Consider the following 15713-nt stretch of genomic DNA (forward strand, 5'->3'; position numbering starts at 1 on the left):
CCATGCAAAGTCAAACATGGTGGGGTGCATATGCACAGATGCACATATGACACACACATTTATACACTGTATGTACACTCCTAATCTTACCACTAATGATATTAAGTATTAAGAAAACAGCAATTTATTCATGTTTACCAAACCGTTTGTTTTGCAAATTAGTATTTGCTAAATTTGCAAAACAAAGACCATCAGTGGCTGTTTTATGAAGCAGATTGTTCTTGGCTAAACGAGTTGGAAAAAAAGAAAAATGAATCCAGCCTATCGGAGACGTAAGCACCCTCAGTCTGAAATTGAAAGAGCAACTATAATTACCTAACTATGTAATTATATGTAAATGCCATAATTATATAGTGCAACTATAAACTTTGATGCAAATGAACATACATTTGCAAAGAGCAAGTAAGTGCCAGTCTATCATTTAAATGAAGAAAAATCATACTGACCCCGTAGAATAGTGCATTTATTCACTTCTTACATGTTACAAGTGTTACCAAGGTTAATGTTGTGTTAACCATGTATGGAGTTGTAGACTATATGCAGCGTAATTCTAAGACATGGGCTGCACTGAGTATTCCATATGAGCGTGCTTTTAGTATGCTTAAACAGTACGTGAGATATTTTAGTCTGTCTGAAACCTTAGTATGAAACCAATAGTGTGTATTTCCGTTAAAATATTGCAGTATACAATCACTTGACACTTTAAATATCCCAAGATGCAAAACGTAGACAACAGGCGTGATATATTTATTAAAGTTATTATTAAATAGCTGTCAGAGCTTGTTGTTGATAATTTGTTGCCCTCGAACCAAAAAACTGTCTGTGGTGTTGGTCAAGATTCAGTAAAACTTGCTTCCAATAAAACCAAAGAAAGTTCAGAGCACTCTGAAGAGAAACCAGGAGGCCGATCAGAAGTCCAATGCAAGAAGGTTTATTCTTTGTTCAGAGATGACTTACTTTGACTTAAATCCTTTTGCTCTTTGGGGAGCATAGGTCATTCATGAACTTCCTCCAGCTGGTTCGGTGTTGGGCGATCTTCTCTGCTTCCTTTCCTTTTGAGTTCCGCCTCGACAGACCTTTTCCAGCTGTTTCTTGGTCTTCCTGGTTTTCTTTTCCCTTATGGGTTCCAGGTTAAGGCCTGTCTGGTCGTGTTGGAGGATGGTTTTCTCAAGGTGTGCCCGATCCAGCCCCATTTCCTGCATTTGACTTGGGTTTCAATTTGTTCTTGTTGTGTGGTTTGCCAGAGCTCTTGCTGCTAGCTCAGAGTTTGCAATGGTGTTAGGCCAGTAAATTCCCAGGATCTGTTGTAAGCATCTGTTCATGAATGTTTGGAGCTTGTTTGATGATGCTTTTGAAGTTCTCCATGCTTCTGCCCCATATAGTAAGACTGATTTAACATTGGAGTTGACATCCAAATAAACCTATTTGAGTTGGTGGTCCTGACCAAGAACTGAATCCAAAAGGCTTGGGCACTGACCTTAATACCCGGTCTCTCTCTCTCTTTCTCTTGCTCACTCTCTCAAGTTTTTAACCAATCATATGTGTAGAACTACTCTTATTTTTTCTAATTCATATACATCACAACATCACTTCTAGGCCCCTGGAAACCCCCCTCAAACTGGTTAAAACTGGTTTGGCAAGTCGTTTATCTCAAAAATGTCGGCCTCAGCATTTTCGTATTCCCTTATCTTACCCCCTCCCTTCATGTATCTCCAGAACTGAGTTGGTATGTATGTTGCATACGCTTGGACTGGCACTTGTACTATTGTGTCTATTAGCCTGCCAGTGGGCTCTGGTCTCTGTTCTCGAAGCTGCCCCCTCCTTCTCCTGGCTTGCTTTTACTATAGGGGCTGCATTCTGCTATTATATTTGGATCTTGCTTGGCTTTTTCTTTTAAATTCACACATTGATAACATACTGATAATGCAGTAGTAATGTACTGAAGAATGATAATACACATGATGGGTATGAAGTGTATTTTATGCAATTACAGATGCAGCGATGGCTCTCATTTTTGGTTTTTCAACTGTGAATTTCACCACCCATCTAATTCTGAGTCACAGCTGAGTGGTCTATCACTGTCAGGTTAGCGTGAAGGGGCAGATTTTTCCTTTCCTTGGTGTTATGTCCTTCTGTTTGTTACATTCACCTGCAAGGAATCAGTACAAGTTACAGTGGTCCAGTAGATCTAAGTTGTGAACGGTATTTGGTAAAATTAATTGTCCTCTCTTAATCAATCTCACCAAGAGCTTTGGGAGTTTTGCTCTGATGATTGTAACCCACAGTGACTGATTTTGTAGTGTGACAAACTTCAAAACAGTTTTTTTTAGCTTTCTATTATGCAAAAATTTGTGGTTAGGTTTGATAAGAGTGAAATTTAACTTGAAACATTTTAGTGCGGAAAGTTTGGTTTTGGTGACTGAATGTGGGCGGTTGGTGACTATTCCTGAAATAGTTTCTAGTCTGTGCAAACACCCAGAAAGCTTTGTCTCTTTAGTCTTATTTAAATGTTTTACTCAAGTTAGTTTTGAGTACTTCATTAGATATGGCTCAGTTTGAGAAAATGGAAATTGTTGATTGGATCTTGATTTGAACAACTCCCAGGCAGCAATTCACAGCTCTGAAGTATGTGCTGTTTGAGAGGCGAGATGAAGACAAACAGACATCAGCATAATTTAAGGAAAGTGGTTTGCTGAGGTCAACATGGTTTATTGGAGTGCTCCTTGAAAAGTATATGGAGGGTAGCAGTTGATAAAATCAGGATTAAGGCTTCCGATTGGATGACTTTTGAAAATTCTAGCGATCACAAGTTTCCAAATTTCTTAAGGTACTTTTTCAAAGCCCTCTTAAATACTCCAATCAGCGTCATTGAACTGAAGTGAATAGCATTGATTATCTTGTCACAATACAACGTTCAGCTGGGAAACCTTGGGTCCTGGATTTTATTCGGATGCCGCTTGACGCACTCCACCTTCTGAAAAACTATTGCAGATCAAGTACACCCTTTAATGGCAATGGTACTCCCCAATGGCAGTGACCCCCCCTAGCAGGACAATGCACCATGCCACACCACAAAAACTGTTTAGGAAAAGAGATCAAGGTGTCAACCTGTCCTCTGAATTTCCCAAATCCCAATTTGATCAAGCATCCATGATAGATGTTGGTAACCCACAGGACTCAAGGAATCCATCCCTAACATCCTGGTGCCAGGCACCACAAGAGGTCCCATGTCAGTACCTCAACAGGTCTGATAAAAGATGGATCCAAGGAGGCCCCACTGTGGATAGGGGGTACTTCTGAGGTACCAGCACATCTCACAAATACTCATCAGGTTGGGATTTGGGGAATTTGGAGGACAGGGAGATGACTTGAGCTCTTGGAGTTCGTGGAGTGTTGTTGCCATGAGCCTCTTTAGATGCACCTAGATTCACCTAGAGTTGGAGCTAGAGTTTGTGACTCAGGCTGGACCCATTTTCAGGAAATTATAGGCCACACCATCATATCTGATTATTGTGGTATTCATTGTCTTTTGAATGACCTAAAAAAGTCTTGAGATGAGGGTATGCGCTTGTGACTCACATATGACAGGAAGCTTGATTTATTTCTGGGCACATTTCAGCGTCATCAGACCACTCACTGTTATCTATTATATGGAGTACACTGTCATTTCCGACAGCCTTTTGCATGTTTTCCTGTCTGAATCACAGCGTTCCCTTGTCAAAGCTGCCACCTGATGACTGTGGGTGGCCTTTCAGTGGTGGCGAAGGTGGTGTCATATGAAAAAGGAACGTGAGTATATTGTGCTTATCCATGCAGTAGCTGAATGAGGCCCTGCTGTGATGTGTTTCAGGGTGACTCTTTGCGCACCAACATCCAGCTGGATTTTGGCGATGGGACGGCTGTTTCCTACTCCAACCTGAGCTGGACTGAGGAGGGGATCAAACACCTCTACAAGTCTGCTGGAATATTCCGTGTCACAGCTCTGGCAGAGAACACGCTGGGTTACGACACCACAACACTCTTCCTGCATGTCACATGTGAGTGCAAACACTTTTGATTTCCAGTGCTTTTTAGGATAAGTTTATTTTGATGTTTTTTATTTATTAATTTGTTCTTTTTTGGGGAAACATTATCTTTTGTCCACTCACATTTATAATTTCCACAAAAGTCAGATGAGAGAAGAGTTGACAAGATTGTTAATACATTTGTCTGAGTCGTTGTCAGTTATTACCAGAGCTTATATCAATGAACTGAATGAGCAGTAGCTGGTGTAGAAGCATCTGCTTTGCCCTAGGTATTGCCTCTCAGGCTACATACAGGCTGCGGCTGCTCATCCTTACCAGACCTCCAGGAAGTGTACCAGGCTTTGAAGCCAATTTTCATAATGGTCAAGCCACTTAACTACAGCTTCTGGGTCTGTCATGTGATGTCACAGGGCCCTTAAAGATTTTTCCCATAGACTTACATTAGTAAAGAGACGCCTGTAAATCCGCTGATATTTTGTGCTTCACAACCCTTGCGTAGGAATCATTTGACGATCAGGATTTGATACATACGGTCTGATATCATTTTCAAAGCCTAGAAGAGAGATGGTTCATGAGAGACAAACATTGAACATAAAGGTCTAGTGTGTAGGATTTAGTGGCATCTAGTGGTAAAGTTGCAGATTGCAATCCAACTGAAACTTCTCCTGTGTGCTGAAAGTATAGGAGAACTACGGTGTGAAAACGTGAATGGCCCTATCTAGAGCCAGTGACTGGTTCGTCCATTCTGACCTATTGTAGAAACAGCAAGGTGGACTCTGCTAATCATGTAAATATATACAGCTAATTAAGGTAACAAAATCACAATGGTTCTTATTTTCTGGTGAATATACACTTATGTAAACGGAGTTATGGATATTATATTATTTCTGCCAATATATGCCCCTAAGTCCTACACACTGGACCTTCAAAGCCGCGATGAGTTGTTTTCATGCGTTCTTTTCGCAATCTACAACGATATGCATATAACATGCAGCACTGTAGATCCATGCTAAACGCTTCTGAGGTGAACTGCACTGACCTATACATAGGATTATGTAATACAGCAGCTGTGATAAACACAAACAACTTTCGGGAGAAAGGTCACAACAGACTTGCTTATGCAAGGTTTTACTGTGGGCAGAGACTGAGAAGTAAGCCTGTAAGGCCGCTGCAACTAATTGCCAGTTATCTGAGGATGCAACACTAGAACAATGGCTTGTTTTAAAGTGGAGCAGATTTTACACAACAGCACACATAACAAATTATAGGATCGTCATGCTTTCCAGCTCTATTCAGATGGCAATAACAGAAACTTAAAATGATACACAATATCATTTAGAGTTTCCAAGGGATTTATACAAGCTCCTCTAAGTGTGTGTTAAATCCTCTTTTTGTCTTGTTAGTTGCTCTTTCATTGATTCGTTCAGTCCATATTAATTTAACCTTTTGCCATCCTGATGTGTCAGCCAGTATGTTCTGAATTTATACATTTTTTGACAGCAATAAATTTAGCTTGGGAAATGCCAAAAACTACTACAATGATTTCTCGGTGGAGCATATTTAATACCAAATGACTTCCTTTCCTTCTCTCATTCACACACACACACACACACACACATACACACACACACACACTGAGCATCTCAAAGTGGGGATAAAGATTAGTTCTGGTTAAAGAGGATGAGAGCTAACAGAAGCCTTGGCGAGACGAACACCCCAGACCGCAGCACTACACAAACCTTTCGTTGGAGTATTTCCACGAAAGTAGTGTATTACATCTGTCCGCGGCGGGGAACTTCATCCCTGAGATTAGTGTAAAGCAACCTGGACCCCTGTCGGGTCCTATTAGGTTCTTAGTGGGGAGGTTTGCAGCATTATCCAGGAGATATCATGTCAAAAATACATGATGGCGTCAACATATTTTTAGTGTTAGACTTTTTTCACTATAGTTACAGAGCTACAACGACCTTTAAGTGTAAGAGAATGTTTTGCTGTCACCACTTTATACTGTCAGACCTTGTCAGAAAATCATTTGATTGTCTGTCAAATTAAATTACTCTAGACAACTTTTTAGTGATCAGTTCCAGAGGGTGAGTTTGCTGTTTGGCAGACCCATAAATCAAAAGTGTTAGCAAAAACTGTCAGGATAGACTGGAATGTCTATCATGTCTACAAAAAGTGATGCCTACATATATATTACTAAACTGCAACAGGAAACAAGCTGTCAAGGAGAAATGGCACTGCCCAAGTGGAATTTTTTTGTTAACTTAATGATGGAATTTAAAGGAGCAGTGTGTAAGATTTAGGGGGATTTGGTTGAATCTAGTGGTGACGATTGCAGATTGCAACCAACTGAAACTTCTCCCAGTTGGAATTGTTCAGGAGGTTTTTTACAGGGAGCCAAATTATCTGTAGAGGTCTCCAACTCTCCAAAACAAGCAGACCAGGTGATTAAAACAACTGAAAACACAGAATAAAGTAGTTTCACATAAATCAGTGTTTCTCCAATGGTCTTTGGTTCATGGCAGACAGGCCACTAGCCCAGCACCTGCTGATGTGTGCTCATTTTTTTTTCTCTAATAACTTAAGATGCAGATGTTTAGGACGTTTTTAGCTGTAGCTGAGTTATCTCAGAGGACCCTTCCTCTATGAAAAAAACAGACCCAGTGATTTAAACCAGTAAAAACACTGAATAAAGCTATTTCACATCCCAGGTGGGCTCTTAACTACAATGGCTGATGCGAAAATGCAAATAGCGCTATCTAAAGGCAGGGCTTAATTTGTCGGTTCTGGGCTACTGTAGAAACATGGCGGTCTCCGTGGACGAGGACCTGCGCCGTATGTAGATATAAACGTCTCATATTATATTATATTCCATTTCTGCCAATACATCAGTGGCGGCTGGTCAATAGAGGGCGCTAGGGTGCCGCCCCACCACTCTCCCCACATTTTAAAAGTAAAATAAAAATACTTTGCATAAAAAATTTTCAGATGAGCAAGATAAATATGATATAGTTAGTGAGTAACATGTATCATCTGCAATAAAAATGAAGATTAAAAATGTTCTACGTTGTCTAAAGTTACTGATTGGTCATGTGTTTCCTCCCTGGGGCGCAAGAATCTTTGCTCATAGACTCTCGTAAGTTGTACATGCGCAGTTCGCTCCTCTTCAGTACAAGTGCTAGGAGCTGTTGGGGCGCAGTTCTCCTGTGCCCAAAGCTGAATGCAGCTGATTTACGTCCCATCCAATAGCCAGTGGGATGGCGTCACAGCCGTCTGTCATAAAGTGCAGAGTGACAGGTTTGAGTTTGAGCGAGAGTTGGCGACGGAGAACAAGATGGAGATGGAGAAAGCAAATACGGTGAAGTCTTTAAAAACAACACCATTTGAGAGGAGCGCATTGCAGGAGAAGCTCGAAGTGAAAGAGCTTGGACCTGATCAGCCAGACATCACAATTACATGCTGTTTGGTTTGAGTTTGGTATAGCCCCCCCCCACTCTGAAGATCCATGAGCAGGACATCTCCTATGTTGTGAAGCCCACTGAGGCAAATTGTGATTTGTGATACCGGACAATATAGATAAAATTTAGTTGAATTCAATTCAATTTGCAAAACATTCTCTGACAACCATCTTTAAGTTGTTTTCCATTTTTTATCTGCTTGGAAAATGTCAAAATGCCCATTCTGCTAAAGAAAGATTATCATGTTCATGTTTTTCACTCAGCAACTCAACGCACAAAAGGGAAAGATCATGGCCACGGCCAGAATTGAAAAACTCAACAAAGACTTAAAGCACAAAAAGAGTGTGTGTAGCCTGGTTTCAGGCCTCTTAGTTACCCACATCTCATTTGTTCATATATTCCAGTGAACATACAGTGTACAATATATACATACTTTGTGGTGTAGTGATGGTAGGATGCAAAATAGCTGATTATCAATTTAACATAATGAAATGTGCATATATGTCTGGTTTTGTGGCCACTGATGGCTATTTGGAGAAACAATTGACTTTGGTGGAAATAAGTGTGTCAACCTCATCTTTTTGAAGAGCTAGTTAGATAACTAGCATGAGAATGTATAGAAAAGGGCCGACAGTACTGGGGAGATGTGTGGATGAGATTGACATAGCCGTACAGGTTGTAAGTCAACTCAAAGAAATGAGAACTCTTTGATCCTAATGAATGCTATCATGGCTTCAGAGTCGACTGAAAATGATGTCAGTGTGACAGATTTTACATTTTCTTATGTACTTATTCTGTTCATTGTATAGGGTCTGAATCCTATTCCAGAATGCACTAGACGAGATGCAAGAACCGAGGGACAGGTCTGCAGTTTATCACACAGACAAGCACAGTCACACTCACACCTTTGGACTATTTATCATTTAACCTGAGGTGCAGGTCTTTGGACCGTGAGAAAAAACCTCAGCACACTAAACTGTCATGTAAACATGATGGTGTTTGGAATATTTCCCTCCATGAAACAAGCTTCACACCCGATGTACTTACTGATAGGATTTGTGAACTTGCCTTTCGGCTTTTTTTTAATTTGAATGAAAAGCACACTCTCAAGAGTGCCTCATTAGAAGAAGCCAGGCATAATATGAGCTCCTCTGTGGTGTTTCTTCCTTAGGTCCAGTGGAGCATGTCCAGCTTCTCGCTCCCTTCGTGGTCATAAAGAACAAGGAGGTGAACATCACAGCAGTGGTCTTACCCAGCCACTCACGTACTGTGACTTACTTCTGGTGGCTAGGCAACAATACTGAGGTAATTCTCCCGGGACCAGTCTCAGTTATACACATTTCAGTCTTTCTGTGTGTCCTCTCTGTGCCTCCTTCTGCATGTTGTAACTGAAGTCCATACACTGTAAAATCTTACCATTACCATCAAGTAATTACACCTGGTAAAACACCACCTTGACGTGAAGACAGTATGTTCTACTGAAGTGCGTTTATCTTTAAGGACATACACACAGTGAAGAACAGACCAGTGTGGGTATTCAACAAACAGCTGTTATCTTGCCTTTGTCAGGATGTCTGAGGTTGCATCCAGTTTGCTTCAGTCAGTCCTGTGACTAAAACATCACAACACTCTTTCAAGCTCATTTTTCTGATGACCTTATCATCAAGAACAAAGGTGCTTTAAAACAACAAGCAGGTGCCACTGTGGCTGCTGCCATGGGTTACTGCTACTTCTGACCTTACACTACCTTACACCACCACAAGCAGCTGCTTTCCACTTTCACCTGCATCTCAGCCTATCTTATACAACAGTACGTGTGATATCTATTGATTTAGCACCTCACAAATGATGTTACCTACTTAATGAAAAGCTATGTAGGCTAGAAACATGGTGACATCATACCTTAACATAACTCAAAGTTCACCTGATTTCACACAGTTCTGAACACCTACCTCATGGGGGAAAGTCCTGTGTTGTTTGACCCATCCACCAACGACACCAGTATGGGTTATACTCAACTTACTGACTCATCATTACATGGTTTATATTTAAGTTTTGGTGCATTACTTTTGTTAAGTCGGGAGAACAGCTCACTGCAAATCTTTTCTTTGTGATGCTACAGGGACATTTAGGGGATTAGTCAGTGGGCTTCATCCTATTGTAACATAATTGTCCGTACATGTCTATATATTCATGGCAATCCAATTAATAGTTGTTGAGATATCTCAGTCTGGACCAAAGTGATGGACTGGCAGACCGACACTGCCATCTCAATAGCTATACTGCTAGCGTCTAAAAAGCTGTATTTTCAATTTTCTTTCTTCCCTAATACTTATGGGAAACCCTAACTAATTTTGAAGTCAATCTACAGCAACAGGAATATCACACTGTTATTCCACCTCACTATTTTGTCATAAAAGATTAAAATTAATTGTAGAACTGGGGGAGAAAGTTGTCTCGCCTTTAAGGAAGGTAGTAACAGCACTGAATCTGCATCTGTGTAAAAGGGACATCCACCAGGACTGGACTGGTTTGACATTTTGATGATGAGTAATGTGTGCGACCCTCCATTAGGAGATTTAAAAAGCAGCCAGCAGCAGTTAGCAGCTAACTCAAAGAAGAAGAACAGTGGCTGAAAATATCTGCAAATCGCAGGACAATATTATCCGTGAAATTCTCACCATCTGAGCAGGGGACGAGATCAACTGCCGTATGAGAGGGATGGTAAATGATTGTTACTGCCATGTTATTCCATCGTTATTGTTTACAAAGCGATGCCGACACATATGTTATACATCACACAAGAGATAGATGTTGTTAAATGTCTCACCTGTCATGCCTCTTTTGCTTCAGGAACTCTGGCATGCTATCTAAAATCACACACTGAGGCAGTATTATGCCTGAATTGTTTGTTTCTGTGTAAAAAAGCAAAGGTGGCAAAATTAAGGGTCTAAATTGCAGCTCTCTCACAGGATACTTGAGTAAAAAGGGCTGACAGTTGACCCTAACACACCCCTACTTTAACCAAACTCCATATTACTCTCAAACACATCCCTGTTTTTGATCATCTATAAATCACACCACTGATGGATGGATAAATACAAGGAAACTGGAGTCAGCCTCAGACACCACCCTGATGAAGGCAAAATAGCAGAAAATGCCTGGTGAATGAAGCTTGCTCCACATGCTTGAGAAGGGTGACATTATTTAGCACCTGTACCTTTTGCGCTTGCAGCCCGTGATAACACTGGATGGGAGTATCTCACACACCTTCCCCACCGACGGCATGCACACCATCACAGTCCAAGTGGCTGCATCCAACACCATACTGCAAGATACCAAGACCATAGCAGTCAAAGGTCAGTATTGTGAACGAGTCTATTGTGCTGCTGGCATCTCTTTAGTTTTCAACGTGTTTAAAAAAATGCAGTTTCATGGAAAGTAGTTAAATCTTGCAGACTATATCATTTGTTATACTGTCATATTCTGACTGCCGCGTGTAAAATGTTTTTGAAATGAAATTGCTCCTACTTGAGGAAAATATATCACATTACTGTTAGAATCTCTAAAGAATATGTCTTCATTTGAAATGAAGTAATCCGGCAGCAAGTATCTGTAAAATGCAATGATTTATTACCAGTGGATGGGTTGGCATAAAGCTGTGACATTTTCTAATTATCTAGAAGTGCATCTGGTACATTTAGCCAAAGGGAAGTGCAGGGGATATGAGAAACCCTCTTCTTTTCATCAAGTGTTAACTACCTGAAACTCAACTTGAGCAAAATGACAGTTGGCACGGCTCCCTGAGAATAATGCCCCCGGATCCGAGTGAATTAATGGCTGATTCTCCCCTGACTCTCTTCGACAGAATTCTTCAAATCTCTACTTTTATCTTTCTCCCCTAATCTGGACGAGTTCAACCCCGACATACCCGAGTGGAGACAGGATGTGGGGAGAGTAATTAAGAAGGCTCTGCTCCAAGTGAGTGATTTTCATTTTCTCTGTCCCTCCCTCTCTCTTCCTTCCATCCTTCCGTCTGTCTTCAACTCCTTTCCTTTCTGTCTTTTTATCTCCTATTGTCTTTCCCACCCTGCTATTTCTCAATTATTTCCTATGCCCCTATTACCTTTGCTGCCCAATACTCATTGGTGCGGCAAGAGAACGCCCTTGGGCTACCTTGTGATTCATCTTCAGACAGGTGTGAAGACGCCTTTGCTTTCCTTCTCAGCCAAGATGGCTTCATGAGCACTGATTCTCTAATTTCAAATGACCAATAAAATGATCTCAGAACTTCAAGCACGGGGGCTTGAGAGAGACCTTTGAGTGACGATACCTGTCACGGTGTCTAATGCGTGCGTCTGCGTGTGTGGTAGTGCACTTGAACGTAGGAGAGGTGCAAGTGCTCTCAGTGTGTGTGGGAAGCTCACCCATCATTGTTAAGTGCTTCTCATCTCACAATTCACAGCTCATGAATAGCGGACTACATTTGGTTGTGCTGCGCTCTTGGCCATCTTACCAACATATTTAGTATTAGAGCTGCAGGTGGGCACATTTGGAGGAATATTTAAACAGGTGAGGGGGATCTCATGAATAACTTGGATAACCCAGACTCAGGTTCATGCTTTCGAGCCGATTGACTTCCCTTTTCCTGGACTATGATGTCACATAAAGTAAAATAAGACTTGTAGTTTTCTACTTATACTTTAAATATATTGCCCCACTAACACCAGAATTAACAAGTTTCTGCTAAATTATTTACAAGTAGAATGAATCAATGTTAGCAGCCCTGTAGACACACTGGTTTTGTTTATGCTTAAACTTGACTGAGGATGTAAATGCCACTCTTTTAAATTAATCACCCTGGTTATCGATGCATTTGGAAGCCATTAAAGGCTTGTGCTTGTGTACTTTACTAATCAATCAACTAATGGAGTCACACTTAAACTCTTTTAGTGTATGGATAAAATTATGTGCATGTGCCCAAAATGTATCGTCTAACTTGGGATCTTATTGCAATCAATGCACTGGTTCCAGGATGTTTTGGTGTATGTTTTTCCAGCTGCTTTTCGGGCTCCAAACTTGGATGTTTTGTAGTGAACCATCAGTGCAGATAGTGCAATGAAAAGCTGTTGTCTTTTTACAGAAATATTGCTGCATTTTCTGCCAATGTAGGGGCATGAAAAGTGGTTGTTTTTAATCAAAAAATCACTGCTTTTCCTGCCGGGATTGTGCTCCTAAAAGCGGCTGTTTTAAACCAAAGCATAATCTTTACCTAACCATAACCAGCCTGACTTGTTGCCTAAACCTAACCATACAACAACCACAGTTTTGTTGATATGAAAAGCTTAAATGTATCCACTACATAATAACTGCAAATGTAATGTATCCAGGGTTTGCAGAAATGTACAATACCAACATTTTTTCTTGTGATTGGGTTGCATATGCACATTTGCACATTTCAAGTTATGAGTTGCTGTTTTTCCTTTTTCCGTACTGGCCATAAAGACATCTCCCACAATTTTGGGGACACATTTTACATTTTACTCTCTGTGTTATTGTACCTGGACCACATCTTAGTGAGGAAACACTATCCAGGGAAACAACTTTGGAATATATAGCCTTACATTAACTTTGGCTGATGACTCCCATCTCCGACATTGAAATCATCCTCTAAAAACTTTTTATGACCAATTTGAAGAAGAGGAATGATTATGTCAGCCAGTAACTCCTTGCATTAGAATATTGTAAGAATAAGTTCCCTTTTTTTAAAGTCTGCAAACACTAGAAGAATCCCCATATGAACACCAAAACAGGTTTTGCCTGCTGGAATCCTTCCTACTGGTTCTATTGGGGTTTCCTTCATAGTGCACCAAAATCCACAGTCCTCCTTCCATGTTAAAATGTTAATATGAGGCTTCAACAATTTGACAAGTATATATTCTTGAATGTTACACTCTTTTTAGCACAGATTTCCCCAGACAGCCTGTCCTCACTGAGGAGCAGTGAAGTGACAATGACACAAAGATCTTCGTTTAAACTTTGGAATGTATTTTTACGCAGAAAAAGGACTGTCGATTTAGTTCCCCATCACTTAGACTGAAATTGATTTGAGAACTGATCTCTTCAGGGCCGGTTTGAAAAGGAGAAATAATTATAGTAAGACGAACCAGTTGTTCATGAGGACGACTACTGACTACAGTTTTAAAGCAGACTGAAGAAACTGTGAACCTATCCTCTAATTAAATACCAAAAGCATATTATTATTTACTTATTAATTCATGCTGTGCAAATGGAGTATGATTAAGTACTTTCTGTATTGGCGAACAATGCACTGCAGTAACAGCTTGGAAAGAATGCTCCTTAACACTGCATATAGTGAGTCATGTCAAGTGTCTAAAAATAACTGTCTGGTTAAACTACTTTTCTCCTCCATTACATCACCTACACTTGACTGTTTGACTGTTCACAGCACAGACTTCTCTCTTTTCTGTTGTATCAGTATAGCTTATTTGGGGAGAGAAATGGTAATGAACCAAAAATTTGAATTTTGGAATTGATTCAAAATGATAGAAAACAATTATCTTGATTCTGACTTTAGTCAGTTTTTCACCTTACACATAGCTAGTTGATTAGTGGATAAGAACAATTGCTGCTTTACTAGGGAGAACCCCAGTGTACTTAAATTGGTGCATTTGGTCAAAACGAAGGAACGAACGAAATACTTCACACATCTATTTTCAAACAGGTGCGTAGGAGAGGGACGAGAAGAACAAAACTTGCAGAAAAGACTCCTGCACACTGTCTAACTTACAAAAATAATTATTTTGTCGCTGCTGCAACATTTCGGTGACTAGACCTTCATCAGATGGATGAACGAAACGTTGCAGCAGCAATAAAATGATTATTTTTGCAAGTTAGACAGCGTGCAGGAGTCTTTTCTTCATGCATATGGGTTGGCTAAGCATGTGCATGAAGAATGTCAGTGCCACAATACACATTAGAGGGCTCTACCAGCAGTGTTGGGATTATTACTCAAAACAAGCAATGCAAAACGCATTACTCTTTACTTAAATAAATAAATAAATACATAAATAATGCAATACTTAACTTAACTGCTGTGAGTAGAAAGCAATTGGGTACACTACTCACTACATTACTGTTAACAAGTTAACAATAATATAATGTTAATGTAATGTTAAACTTTAAATATGAAATAAAAAGATGAAGTCCGCACACCAGAAGCTGCTCCTTGCACAATTTATTCATGCATTGTAGTTGTAAGCAACTTCTGGTGTGCGGACTTTTTATTTCATACTTACCTTTTGGTCCAGCACCTAGCATAAAATTTTTTTTGGGTATGTGCGTGCTACTTTTTACCTAAACTTTAAATATGCCCACATATCAGCACATTTAAGATGGCACTGGCAGTAGGCTATGACTGCCTAAAATTAAACAATATCAATAAATAAAGCAATGTGAAAGAGGTTGGCCTTCCTAACACCTCATAGTGCAAATATTGGTTACCTCAAAATAATATATCAGTCGGCCTTAATAAATATGTGAGACTAGCTCTCCTAACACCATTAGATGATAACTGACTTAAAATTTAAAATGTCACATGAACTGCATTTAGCGAGCCAAATACATTCAATCAAACTCACTTGAGTCGTTTGCTCACCAAACCATGGCTTTATCAGACTAGTCCAGCTTAACATAATCATGACGTAATCACTAAAGCAGTGGTGATACGTGAAGAGGGGTCTCTCAAATCATTTGTCAGACAACCTGTTGCATATTGGTGTCAGCACAACATGGCCCAGGCTAAACAGCCTCTCCACAGGTGCACTCGATGGTATTGCTGTTGCCACTTTTGGCGACACCATCCCAGCAGGACATGCAGTGATGCCTCTGTAAAAACGAACCACTTTATGTGGCACAATCCTCTGTGGAAACACAGCAATTTGTCGCTATAAAACATCCACATTTGGTGGCTAAAAAGTCACTTAAAGGGCCAGTGTGTAAAATGGGTTGAAAACAGTTGAAAACACTGACATCAGTGGTCAAATTCTAGATTGCAGGGCTCACTCACTCACCCCTCCCGTCGGGTAAATGACGATGGCCTCAGAGCACAGCAGCAGACACAAGTTTTTCAGGAGTAGGTCTATCTAGCGACGAGGTGAATATTTATTTAGAAATCTAAACCATGTTATGATATTGTAATGAATCC

General features: G+C 40.3%; 1 protein-coding gene across 1 annotated transcript in view; it reads left to right on the forward strand.

Annotated features, from left to right (window-relative positions):
* Nucleotides 1-15713, forward strand: part of sorcs3 (sortilin related VPS10 domain containing receptor 3) — a 314383-nt gene that overhangs the window by 270731 nt on the left and 27939 nt on the right. The window contains exons 19-22 of the mRNA XM_049571881.1: nt 3851-4037; nt 8658-8791; nt 10722-10845; nt 11355-11467. Coding sequence (XP_049427838.1) covers nt 3851-4037; nt 8658-8791; nt 10722-10845; nt 11355-11467 — 558 coding nt within the window. The remainder of the gene's footprint in view (nt 1-3850; nt 4038-8657; nt 8792-10721; nt 10846-11354; nt 11468-15713) is intronic.

Source organism: Epinephelus fuscoguttatus, linkage group LG3, assembly GCF_011397635.1.
Source record: "Epinephelus fuscoguttatus linkage group LG3, E.fuscoguttatus.final_Chr_v1".
Taxonomy (NCBI): domain Eukaryota; kingdom Metazoa; phylum Chordata; class Actinopteri; order Perciformes; family Serranidae; genus Epinephelus; species Epinephelus fuscoguttatus.